Source organism: Manacus candei, unplaced genomic scaffold (genome assembly GCF_025592945.1).
Source record: "Manacus candei isolate 608988 ecotype Guabito, Panama unplaced genomic scaffold, ASM2559294v1 h1tg000027l, whole genome shotgun sequence".
In the NCBI taxonomy this organism is placed as follows: domain Eukaryota; kingdom Metazoa; phylum Chordata; class Aves; order Passeriformes; family Pipridae; genus Manacus; species Manacus candei.
The window spans coordinates 7,239,060-7,252,535 of record NW_026138075.1 but is presented as its reverse complement, the minus strand read 5'-3'; the positions used below and the strand labels follow the sequence as shown (position 1 = coordinate 7,252,535).

Here is a 13,476-nt window from a genome sequence, read left to right as displayed (position 1 = left end):
CATCTTTGCCTTGGCTTTCCTCACCCCATCCTGCATGACTGGGCTGTGTCCCTATGCTCTCTCCAGGTTATCTGTACCTTTTTCCACTGCCGGTGCATTCCCTTCTTTTTGTTTAACCAGCAGGTTTCCACTCATCCATGAAAGTCTCTTGCCTTCCTTGCCCAATTTCTTTCACCTGGGGATCGCAGGCTCTTATGCTCTACAGAAAGTGTCCCTAAAGATCTGCCAGCTCTGGTCTGCTCCCTGAGGGCAATTTGCAAGGGCAGTTCTGCTGCACTGAGGGCAGTTTCGGGGGTCCTACTGACTAACTCCTTGAGCAGCTACAAGGTTTTTTCTTTTTCCTAAAATTCAAGGTCCTGACTTTACTGTAAGGCCATACAGCTCAATTACAATAATCTGATGTATCAAAACAAATCTTTTCTTAAAACAAACAAAAAACCAAAAAAACCTCCACCTCTTAGCAACAATTACAAGTAAATTTTTGTTCTGAAAATAGATGTAAATGTATATAGTTCTACTTTAGATGAGAGATTTTTGACAGTAGGTACGTATATTCCATCAGCAATCCAGCTGCTCCAGGAAAGAAAAAAAAGGCTGACTAGACCTGGATTGGTAGGATAATGGGCATGTCTTAGGTAATTAGGGAATGAATGATCAGTTTTGAACTATATGAGAAAGGAAATAAAAGAACAGGTTAAACTGTTTTGTTTAGTCAGGAGCAAGTTACCAGCAGTATTTTTTCCATGACAAAGTAAGTGGAATTCAGGGAATCATGCCATCAAAATGTCCCAAAGAAAATTTTATTAGCATGTTGCAAAATATTTTTGGAACTGAAGCCTAGTAGAAAGATGATAAAAATGCCAACTCTGATGGAAGTCATAATTGTGGTGCTTGAGTCTGGTAAAGTGGGAATTTTATGCCTATGGAACCTTCTGCATATTAGGTTCATAACCTGTGATAGAGGCTCCTGAATATACTGTACCCAAGTTAGTGGCCAAGAGTCTCCTGTGTTCTAGAGTCAAAGAGCCGTCTCCTTTCCCCAAATCTAAAAGTAGAAATATGTGATTTGAAAAAACATGTACTTAAGGTGTGTGTGTAAGAAAAGTGATTGTGTTTGCATAGTAGATAATTCATCATCTGACCTTCAAGTCCCGGTCGTTTTGCTCACAGTAGTCTCTGAAGTTACTTGTTTTACACAAATTCGATTTAGTGTTTGCATCATAGATTTAGCCTCTAATAGCATGCCACAGTTTGTATTTTCCCAGCTGGGTTGCACAGTTGAAACTTTGATTTGCTACCTTCTAACATTTATAGATTCTTAAGGAATAAATGTGATTTAGTCTTGATATGACTGATTTCAGTTTATACAAAACTATGATTGTTTTAACAGAATGATTGCCTTTATTGTTTCTGTTTCTGATTAAAATCAATTCAAGTTTTTCATCTCACAAAGACATTGAACAGGCTTGCTGTAGATTTGCAGACCAATGAGATGTTAAAGAAAAGCAATTAATAAGGCTCTGTGTGTTAGCCTGAGGGAGAGCCAGTTTCTGAATTGAAATTTCAGATTTGGATTCTACACATTTTTAAAGGAAAATGACATTATTATAAGAAAAGAGGATGGTTTTCATCCTGGAATCTCTGGAAATGTTTTCTGAAATTCTCCAATTTGAGATTCTTTCAATTCCATATATATTTTTTCATATACTTTTTCTAATCTTTCATGTACTTCACTTCCATAGGTAATTTCCAAAGGAAATTAGAACTTTATTTGAATCTTTTTAGATTCTCCGGTTGATGTTTTTAGGAAACGTGTTCATTTTGAATAACCTCTTTTTTCTTTCTTCATTTGAAGGATGGAAGGTTGCATAGTTCTGAACCACTTATATATACAGTGATAGCACCATTTTGTTTGAAATCAGCATTCTTGATTAAAGCAAATTTCCAACAGATTTTTTTCCAAGAGCCTAAACTCAGAATTTATATCATATATGACCTACTAATCTGCAACTCAAAGCATGTTAGTGCTTTTCAGGGTATCGATCTTTCCAAGCTGATTCTCGTTAACATGGAGTGAATCTACATTTCTACCTGTACTCTGACATCTTGTTTCATGTTCCCATGTGCTTGCAACATCCTTGCTCCTATGCAGGAGGTGAGTTTATCTTTCTTATAACTCCCACTCAGAAAGTCCTCTGCTGTCAGCTCTATTGCTGTCCACCAAGAGGGTTGGAGGTTGTAACTCATCATATGTTGCCTTTTTGTGAAGGAGGCAGGTCATGCTATGGGGAAGGAGTGCTTACCTAATGTATGGGCCGTAGATGCATTGTTGCCAGCTTTCCAGTATCCCAGGAAATAGCACATCCAGGGCCTTGATGAAAAGGGGAAGTACAGAGGTAGACTCATCACTCAAGAGGAGTCTGTAATATAGTAGAAGACAACAGGAGAAGTCAAGCATGGAAAGAACAGTGCTCCATACATTATGGTCTAAAACCCCATGTAAACTCATTTTAATTCAAACACATTGACATATGCCTTACAGCCTTCTTTGTGAAGTTGAATTACTACACAACAGGAATATTTACAGCTAAAATCAAATTTAGAGAATAGACAACATATGCACTCTATATGCCAGACCTTCTATATTCTCCTATGCATGTCTATACTTCTTTCCCATTCCCATTTGTTGTCTCTTCTAACAACGTGTTTGCTGTAAGTATAAAGACTAGATAATTAAATGATACTTGAAATTCGATTGTATAATGAATATCCTGCAATGTCCTTTGTGCTTCCTTGCTGCAGAGAAGTACAGGCAACTTTTACCAATAGTATGAAAAATACAGGGGTTTGGTTATTGTTCTGCCAAAGCAGCTGCCATAAGCTAACAATGGCTTTTGGATATTGTGCTGCTTCTAGTGTTTCTGTGCAGTAGCTTCAGGGCTAAGTATTTGTTTGTCTTCTGTCATAAATTATGAGACATGGAGATTCTCTGAGTTTTGTTTCACCAGATGACCTACCATGACTTATCTAATAAAATATTCCAACTTAGCTAATTTGAAACACTCAGTTACAATTTTTAAGTGAGAAAATTGTAGTGCTTTCCTACAGCAAAGGATACATATTTTAAACTAGAGCCCACTATTTTGTAAGACATTGAGAACATCAGTGTTTCAACCAGAACAGTCCCAAGGACTGTTATCAATAGGTAGGGATCAGGTACTAATATTCCATATAAGATTACTATTTATTTCTGCTATTGGGTCACTTCGTGCAAGTACTGAAATTAGCAGTGAGGAGGAATATAAAAATAGGTTCTCTTGAGCTCCTAGATGATCAGCATGAAAAAAGACAAAATGTTTTCTTTAAGTAGAGTAAGAAATAGAGAAATTTCTTACCTGACCCCATGTAGCATCAGTAGGGTGAGTTGAAACTGTTGGGATTTTCAAGCTAAAATCAAAAACACTGACAATACAAATGCTCCCACTTTCATAAAATTAACTGTGAGTTGAATTCTGCTAACTCACTGACAGAAAGGAGTCTTCAATTCACCTCTCCCTCAAATCCAGACTGTCAATGTGGTTCTTGTTTTTGTTAGGAAATCCCAAAGAGCTGATAGTTTGAATGACCTTCTGTCATGCAATATGTGGGAACCGATATAAAAACTTTGGAGATGAGCTACCTCAGCACAGCCAAGATGCTTTTCTAGAAGTGTTTTCCAGTTTATCTCTGATGGTTTCAGCAATTTCTGTCCTTCAAACCTGTCCAAAACAACCGTCAGTGATTTGTTGTTTGACTCTTACCCCTGAATAAAAATCTTGTCTGAAGTTACAATGTTCTCTCTTGTCTAGTTTTCTACTTAATTTTTTCATTTTGAATTTCAGACTTATCAACGAGTCTTTGAGGGACCAGTTGTTAGTTACCATACAGAAGACTTTCACATACACCCGAACCCAGGCACAGCACCTCTTCATTATCCTCATGGAGTGCATGAAGAAGAAGGAGTTGGTATGTTGAGCTCAGTGCATTGTTTTGACCAAGTGTTCAGGTCCCTAAAAAAGAATATAACAAATCTGATCAATGTGATATAGGCTCTAAAATGGTACTATATCATTCTGACTGTTGTTTTCTTTGTTCGATATTTTTGCATTTAAAGTGCTTAATACAATAATATAAACTTTCTAAGTTCCTCTACATTTTCTTTGACAGGATAGAACCCAGTTAGTAGGGCATGTATATTAGTTGTTTTTAATCATCCTCAGGCATATCATGACTAGAATTCTACCTCAATCAACTATGGAAAAGAGAAGGCGGCATAATTATCTACTGTCACTGGGATCATATTTTAAAGGCGCTGTAGAGTTGCACAGGTGTCAGTAGGGCTATTACTTTATTATGGAGATATGTGACAGGAAAAGAAAACAGGTTGTCTCTGAGGCTCCTGTTCTGCAGTGGCAAGGCTATCCCTTTAATGTGCATTGGTACTCTCTTGAAGAACACAAGATCTTTCAACAGTTTCTGGGAGATCCCTGAGGCTGCTTTTGCAGAAATATTTTTGAAGCAAAATCACACTACAAAAACGTGGGATTTAATTCGGGGGGGGGGGAGTTATTTTTCACAAACTGACTGAATAGACATAATTTTATAACTTAATCTTTCTTCTAAGATTTTTTTTTTGGTTCACATCAGAGATTCTGGGAATTCCAGGCTGATGAAAATGCCCTGAAATGACTACCTACTTAGGGAAACAGCATTAATTATTTTATGCTCATTTCTGTAAATGTAAAATAATAAAAATAATATTAATAATAACAGTAGTAACAATACTAACAATAACAAGAAGAAGTACATATAAGACCTACTTGTAAACCAGTCTTCTTCCACATGCAGATATAAAAAACATACTTAATGATAGAAGATAGAAAAAAGGAATGAGGAAGGGAGGCAAGAATGAGGAAAGGCATAAAGACAGGAATGTAGAAAGGAATGAAAGATACAAAGCAGAGGCAGACATTGAATTACTACCAAGACTGGAAAAATGCAATTCTGGATTGTTCCAGGCATTTAAATCCAGAAATGGTTGTCAGGCTTTGAACAAACCCTACTACTGCTAAGTTAACTGTGAAGTTTTTGTCTTCAGTATTCACATCAAGATTTTTATTCCAAGTGAGGTTGTGCAATTTTTAAAAGTTTCTTTGCAGATATGCAACATTTGTCACCACTGACATTCTTTACCTACTCGTCTTGTGAAGAGTTATTTGCCAGGAGATGTTTTGCCCAAGATTAGGTGTTCTGAATTTGAATTTATAACACTAACCCAACCATAAGTAAAGAGAATGCATTAAAGCAATTGTTTCTCAACAAGCACCTCAGTTGTACTTAGGTAATTTTAACATTGCGTATGCTAGAAAGATTTTATGTCTGAGGTGTGATTGGTAGGCTAATGGTGTCCTTTAAATTTCACAGCCTTGTACATATATATAAAAGAAAGATGATATTCATGTACTCATGATGCTGAACACAGCATAACTACAGGAAATGGATGACCTTAGTGATGTGAAGTACTCTCAGGAGTGAGTGGTCACTTCACTCTTCCTACAAAGCCAGATGTTTCATGTTGCCACATCTGTCCCAGCTCTTGTCATTTCTCAAGCTTGGCCTTCTGATTTGGTTGTATGTAAGACAAAACAGTGCTTGATGAACTCACTTCATCATTAGTTTGATCAACCCCTCAACAAATAGAAAGAAGATGCAGAAGATTGTCTCGGAGAGCTCAGCAGCAGTTAAATTGATCACGGCTGTTTTCCCTAAGTTCATGGTCAATGTGCCTGACTGTCTGATTTTGTGGCTGCTGAATTGATAGGGAACAAAGTAGACAGTGCAGGAGAGTGCCTTGTCATATTACAGTGTGCCACTAAATAATTGAGTGCATACAGGGTAAAGGGAGGAGGTTGCTCGTAAAGTACATCAATACAGCTGAATCACAGATGAGGAGAGGCAAAAAAAATGCAAGTTAATCTCTGGAAAGAAAGAAAAAGCTATCTTTTAAATAATTGTTCTTACTCAACCTGCTTAAAATGTGTAAAAAGACTAGCATCTGTTTTATAAATTTGAAATAAATGTGGTGGCCAGGGAAAAAGCATATTCATAACAAAAATTACTCCTTTCACCAGATTTATTAAGTTCTGACATTTTGGATTTCACTCCTAGGGAATGGTCTCTGAATTGTATTCCCAGGTAGCATCATTATTATTATGTGTAATGTTCCATTTATTTGTTTAAGTTTGTTTGTTGAATAAAATCTGAGTGTACAAGCTGAATGATAAGGTGAGGCCTGAGAATAGAAGAGATCTAGATCCATTAGATTTGCAAGACAGAGACAGTTTCACTTCTCAATTTAATGAATAATTTTTATAAAATTATATACTTATCGAGCTGACACTACAAGCATCAGAGTTTATGTTCAGAAATGTATGTAGACCAAGGTGCTTAACGATGTCTATGGTATAAAAATCTATTTTAAAAGAAGTTGACTGTACAGGTATATAATATATATATGTATATATAGCTGTAGACTGCAAGGGTAAGATAGTGTTTTATATATTATTTATGGAGATTCTGTATTGCCACATTTACATATAATTCTGAAAAATAGTTTATGCCAAGACATTCCTAGAATAGGAGCATAAAGGCTCACCAAAGTTAAGCAGGCAGGAAGTAGAATTGTTAAACCCAGTCCACACTCTTTTCAGAAAGCACCACAAACATTTTTCTTGCATGTTCCTATCTCCTGCAAGCAGCACATGAGAAGCTAAAACAGCCCATTTTATGATACTTTTCCTGCCACTAAAAAAAAAATATATATGGAGAAAGAGATTATTTAAGAAAATGAAGAATTTTTTGCTTAAGTCATTTGCAGTCCATATCAATTAGCCCAAAGCTGCAATAAGATGGAACTCTATATGTTACATATTTTTTTTTAATGTACATATATATATATATAAAATGACACAATGTTCAAGAGTGAGTTTTGATCTTTCATTCTATTTTCCTTACTTTGATGATGTCAGAATACAAATAACAGGTGAGTGCACTGCCAGAGAACTCAGTCTTGCAGGGACATTCCCTGGTGGAGCCCCTCTTGGCCCTGGAGTCAAGTGGAAGAGAGGAAGAAAATCCATCAAGTAGCAGGCTAGAAGACTTCACTTCAGGTTGTCCCCGAAAAGCACACTGAGTTGAGTGATAGCTCAGAAGTCTGTTTTCAGCTGTGCAAAGGAGTATTTATTTCTATCTTAGTAAATAAATTAGCCTTATTATTTTCCCTTAAAGATAGTAGTTCTGGTGTCTGAGTTTTCTGACAAATACAGGCTACTCTATTCTTTTTAGAGTACTTTATTTCGCAGCTTAGACTGACATGCTGCTGGAGTGCTTTGTTCACAAATCACAATGTGAATTTCTCAGAAGCCAGAATGTGTTTTCCAACAAGCTGCTGTTGGAAAGATGGACTTTCCAACAAGTCCGTCTGTGGAGCTTCATTGGGCAGGCGCTGGGAAAGGCCACTTTGGCAAGACAGAAAGGTCTATGTTCCTGAAAACAACCACACTTGTTGCAGTGAGAGACATTTGTTATAAAATTAATTACTCCAAAATAGTGTTTTGAGAGTGAATAGACCTAAGTTTATATCCATTTATTAGAAAATGGAAATTGCTGTGAATCAGAATAGGACCAATCTTAGCACCCTAGTAATAAAATGGCACATTAATATTAGCAGTAAATCATTCTAGTTAAGTTTGTCTTCTTATTTCTAACATGACCTTTTTCTGCTAACTTTGGAATATTTGAGGGTTCGGTGACTGCATTAAGCAAACTGATAGTATCATTACCTACCACTGCATTACAAGAAGGACTTGCAGAATGAAAAGTCTGGTCAGTGGGCATAAGTTTTTGTGTGCACCCATGCATTCCTGGAACTCATTTACACATAGAGGCAACAGATAAAATTTAAGTAGTTTCTTGCTGGAAGAGAAACTGTAAAATTCCATCTCTAGTTCGTGTCAGCAAGTAATGAATATTTCTTACTTGCTTCTCCTGTTCTCTGTTATTCTTGTACCACAGTGTACGGTCACTGTAGCAATCATGATGGCTTCTCCAGGATAATGTAAACCTTACTTCTACTTTGTGTTGCTGAGTATATATATATAGTAATAGATCATTCCAGATGCCTTAATGTGTTAACTTGCGAGTCTGGTGCTGTCAGATTGAAACAAGAAGGTGTCATGCTGAAGTAGCTGAGTGCACTGAGCTAAGACTAAGACAACCTGCATCACGAAGGTGCTTGCTATTGTGCTTTTCTTTCCGATAGAGATGGATCCAAATTGTCCCAAAATGCACAGTATATGAGCAGGCTGTCTTGCAAGGCTAATAGTCAAATCCCAAAACTGCCACACTAGTGCAGGGCTTTGACTCATCTTAATGGTTACTTACAGGAAGTTGGGAAGCTGCTGAGTGATTCAGCAGTTTCTTTTCTATTTGGACTTCAAATATGATCCATTGGTGTTTGATGGTTTCAGTTTTCTGACCGAAAAGGCTGGAGCAAACCTGTCCATGTTTCTGGAAGAGTTTACACTGGGAAGAGTTTGACTTGATCACATACTAGCTGCAAAAAACCTTGTGCTTTACAGCTGGATGTGCAGGCTCAGGGAGTTTGTATGCTAATTAAACACCGCCTGCAGCTGTTTACTAGCATACATTTCAGTGTGATCTGAATTAAATATTAGCTAAATCAGGTGAACTTTTAAGAATTTAGCAGCATATTATCACTTGCTTTCTTTGGCCCTTCCCAACTGTTAAAACTTCATTACGATCTATTTTTTTAAAGAAACTTTTCTTCAATAAAATCATTTCGGCTAATATTTTTTTACGCTGATGTCGTCTTTTTTCTTATAGAGGCAGTGGAAAAGGGCTTGGTAACTTCTCAAGCAGTAAAAGTCAACTGTAGTTCCTGCAGCATAGTTGCTGTGAACAGCATATAATTTGGCAGTAGAGATTTGGAGCAGGAAAGCATCATGTAACTGCTGGCCTGCTGGTTGCTGAAACAGCTCCCATGGAAACACTCTGAGATTTCCAGCATGAAGTGTACTGATGGTAATTAGTTCTCTGCATCCAAGTAGATGTGCCAGTGCACTTCAGGAGTGACTGTAGCAACTCTCTCCATTTGGATGAAGGTTGGACCTCCTATCCATTCCATGCAAATAAACAGGATTAGTCTAGTACTTAGGTCCTACATCTGTAAGTGTTAAGATATGATTGATAGTTTTTAATTTTGCAAATCTCGCTTGATTTCTCCTTTGCTAAGGAAATCAAACCATGTTTTGAGTTTTCAGCTGCCAAGAAGTCAGCTGACCTTTGCCATTGACTCCACAGAGAATAAAATCTAATCCTAGGACCAGGTTTGGTTTTTTTTTTTATTTCAGTAATTCAGAGAACAACTTCCATAAGCAAAAGAGCTATAATAAAAAAAATGCACACTAAACACAAAGCACCAGAACAAAAAACCCAAAGACAGCTGTTGTATTACACTGAACCCTTGAAAAACTTTAGATCCTGCTCTGCTTTTCAGCTCTATCAGATGAGGTAGGGCTTCTGCTAATAGAAACTACAAAATTGTCAGACCTACCACTGAAGCAGAAGAGTACAATTTAGGCAGTTATTTCATCCATCCTGAACCTCTGCTGTGCCATCTACAGCACACTTCTGCAAAGACCACTATTCCTTTTGTTGCTTACACTCATTAAGGAGATATTTTCTGTCTTATTTGGTGCATATGATGGAGTCACCTAATAGACACTAAAGCAACTTTTTACCAATCTTTTCTCTTCCTATCTTCCTAAATAGTTTGTAGTTATAATTTCAGCTACAGAAATTAAATTTGGAATGGGGTTTTTCCCTCTAAAAAATATAAACTTATGAAAATATCCATTACCCCATTTACACTATTAAAAGGTAGTACTGGGAAATGCACACTGAATCACTGTACAGCTCTGTCAATTGTCCAAGTAAAGAAAGTGAAGGCAAAACAGTACTGGGTGACACAGCAATTCCACAATAGTTAATATAGACCAAAGTTTGCAATCAGGAAATTGGAAGGGTTCAATGCAGTTTATAACTTCCGTGATAATGTTCAGAAACCTTCTTACTTCCTGGCTCTATTTTGTCTGGGAAGTCATAATTTCTTTTGTCTTTCTTAGAAAATATAATTACTCTTTTTGTGGCTTCAGGTGGAGCACTGAGACCCATTCGCTACTGCTATAATATCTCAATCATAGATGAGGAACTCACTGTGTGACATGCAGGTTCTCTGTAGATAATGCAGTAACTGCAAATTTACTGTCCTGAACGAATATCTCACACTAAGTGAGCTGCCTTTTCCAAGAATTGCCTACCTAGTCTCACCAGCTAACCAGCTAGGAAACTAATGGTTTGTGCCTATTTTTGCTGCTTGGTTTCTGTGTGTTGTCATGACGTTGTCAACCTAAATACAGAAGAGACGTGTCTTCATCATCCATAGTAAAACAATCTGGGCATCCATGCACTATCAGACTATTTGAAAATTTATTGCAAAGAAAAACTAAACGTTGCAGTTTAACATGGAGCGGGAGTCCCTGACTTTAATATTGTTGCCACCCAACAAACCCACAATACTTCTTTCTAAGGTCAGCATTTTCAATTCAGATTAGAAGGCATCTGTGTGCATATAAGTCCTGCTGACAACATTTTTTAGGGTGGTGACTTGCAAGACATGATTTTTCAGTATACATAGCAGTGGAAATGACCGAACTGAATTCTTGTTTTCTTAAAGTAACAGAATATCAGGTCTAGCCATCTCGGTGATGAACTTCTTTTCATAACTTGTGGTTTTTTTATTGAACTTTGCCGTGAAAAACAGTTAAGTTTTACATTGCTTAATATCTGTGAGCAAAAGGCAGGCTACAGGTTAAATTATCTCACTGAAAGCCCAGAATGAGAGCAGTCTTCTTTACTTTTTATACAGAAATTGTCCTACCAAGGACTATTAGTTTAACAGTAGAGCAGATCCAAGGCGAGGTGCTCAAAGGAGCCCATTTAGTCAAGAATGAAACTAAGACTGTGATTTGCTGACCGTTCTTTGTTTCCCAGAATGAGCTACCTTCAAAGAGACCAGAGAGAACTGAGGTACTAAATAAAAAATAAAGCTGAAATGGTGCACACATGGGTCTTACTCAGGAGCTCAAGCACACACATAGACAGAAGTTTACTCTAACCCTTCCAGTCTTGCGTGCTCGCTTATCTGTCAGAAGAGCACTTTCTGGGAGAAATACCTGTCTGATGGGGTTACATGACAACTAATACCTCTTTTACAAGCATTTTATTCATGCTTTCCCCCAGGATATGCTGTAACCTAGGTATGATTCTTATATCAACAGTGGATCAAAGGTTCTGGACAACAGCTGCTTTGGAGACAGTGAGGTTAATAAACTCCTATATACTAGGTTGAAATTGGTCTTAACTCCTATTACTCTAGGTTTCAGATGTCAGTCTTCCAGGTGATAAAGCTTCATTGCCTTATCCATTGTACTGCTTGGGTCCCTTTCTACCTGTTTAAGTCACTTCATGTTTCAGAAGAATATCTATAATGTCAGTATCTTGCCAATACCTCCAAGAATTCTGTCTATAACAGAAGATGCAGAAAGTGCATTACATTACATTACATTTCCTCCACATTTCTTGTCTGAGTCAGGGTAATGGAAGACCTTGAGTCACACCAATGGTTGAATGAAAATGTCTAACTCGGCACTTAAAACCATTTCTCTCTTTTTGGCTGTTCTTAACAAGTTTCAACACTGCAAGTCTGCATGAAATCACAGTTGTTTATGTGCACAGCCCAGTGATTTAAAGGACAACATCTGACTTGTATTTCCCTGTTTGTATGCTTTGTGACCTACAATTTATATTTACCCATGTATCTACAACTTTAAAATCAGGGACTGGTATTTCACTATCTGAACAGAGTCATAAATGTCCTAACATACCTGAATGAAACTTTTTGTATGTGGGAAAACAAATGGGTTTACTACCGAAACATTTTGGTTATTTATTCCACTGGAAAATATGCATATTCCATTGCAAAATATTGACAGTGCTGTAAGACTTAAGCAGTATGGGCACATCATAAAATATAAAGTCTCTTAAATGGGACAAAGCTGTGAGATTTCCACAGTCTGTTCTCTTTAGTCATTAATGGTGTATAAGCTGAGGAAGAAAAGGTACCAAATACAGGGGAAGCCAAAAATTTACAGTAACTTCTGTGAAATGACAGTTCCTTAATTGCAGAATTGCTGCCTTTTTTATAAGCACTGATTGTTTTGCTTGTTCCCTGCTTTTTACCAGACATTCAGTCTATGGAAGATTAAAACATGAAATGTTGCAGTGCTGGCACAATGCAGAAAGAGATGTAAAATTTAAAAACTTTGCAAACAACATTCAAACTTCTCCCCTCATATCTGCTCCCTCGTATTTCTTCATTTGGAATTCTCTTTTGTACTCCTCAGAATAGCAAACTACTTAATTTAGGTTTTCCCTAAACACAATTTTCTTTAATCTTTCTGTTCCTGAATTTTCTCTTATTTGGCCATCCCCTTTCTTCTGCAGTATTATGCATTGACTCACCTGCTCACTTTGATCTGTGTTATGCCTCCACATCAAGGAGCTTTTCCCCTGTGTTAAACAGGATTATTCCTTCCAAGAAAAAAGGAAATGCTTTCCCCTCTTATCTGAACCATTTTGACACTTTGCATAACTGACCTCCTTTAATGTTTTGTTTTATCAAACTCTCATTTATCTTTTCAGGGTAATTTTCCTCTGAAATATTTAGGTAGGCCTAGCTAAATTATAAATGTCAACATATACTCTGGAAGTAACTGCCTATTTTGCTGAATCAACCTGTGTTCTAAAACAGGAGAGTTCCACATTTCATTCTCAATTGCATCTGCATTTTTGTAGAAAAGGGAGATATTTTCTTTCTGATTTATGTAACTGAGATGCATATGAAAAATTTCTTTACTGTCAGAAGTGAAATTTAAAGACACTCAAAAATTTTCTGGAGGTAGCAGAAAACAAAATTTTGAATTATTTTAAGTCACCATATAGTTTCTACTGATGTCATAATGAAATGATAATGAGAAACAACTCCATCTTTAAAAGCATGGATAATTTGAGTATTCTTAGGATGCTTAAGTATGTAAGGTAAGCACACTTGGCTGCTTTCTCTGCTCTCATCACTTCTACCCTGATTTTTTTTCCTTCATCTTCAGCTGTCCATTGTCTAAGCAGCAGGCACTGTCAATCTGAGTTTTAAAGCACTGTTTTTCATCATCTCTTGTCTCCTTCATGACAGATGATAAAACGTCTTTCTGTGCAGTTGTGTACTTTCCCTCCTGATCT

The 13,476-nt window shown here is 37.0% G+C and overlaps 1 protein-coding gene across 4 annotated transcripts in view; it reads left to right on the top strand.

The window, feature by feature from the left end:
* The window catches only part of TRPM3 (transient receptor potential cation channel subfamily M member 3), a 406,696-nt gene that overhangs the window by 317,648 nt on the left and 75,572 nt on the right, over positions 1-13,476 (top strand). For all 4 annotated transcript variants that reach the window (XM_051789305.1, XM_051789304.1, XM_051789307.1 and 1 more), the window contains exon 8: positions 3,882-4,005. In XM_051789305.1, coding sequence (XP_051645265.1) covers positions 3,882-4,005 — 124 coding nt within the window. The remainder of the gene's footprint in view (positions 1-3,881; positions 4,006-13,476) is intronic.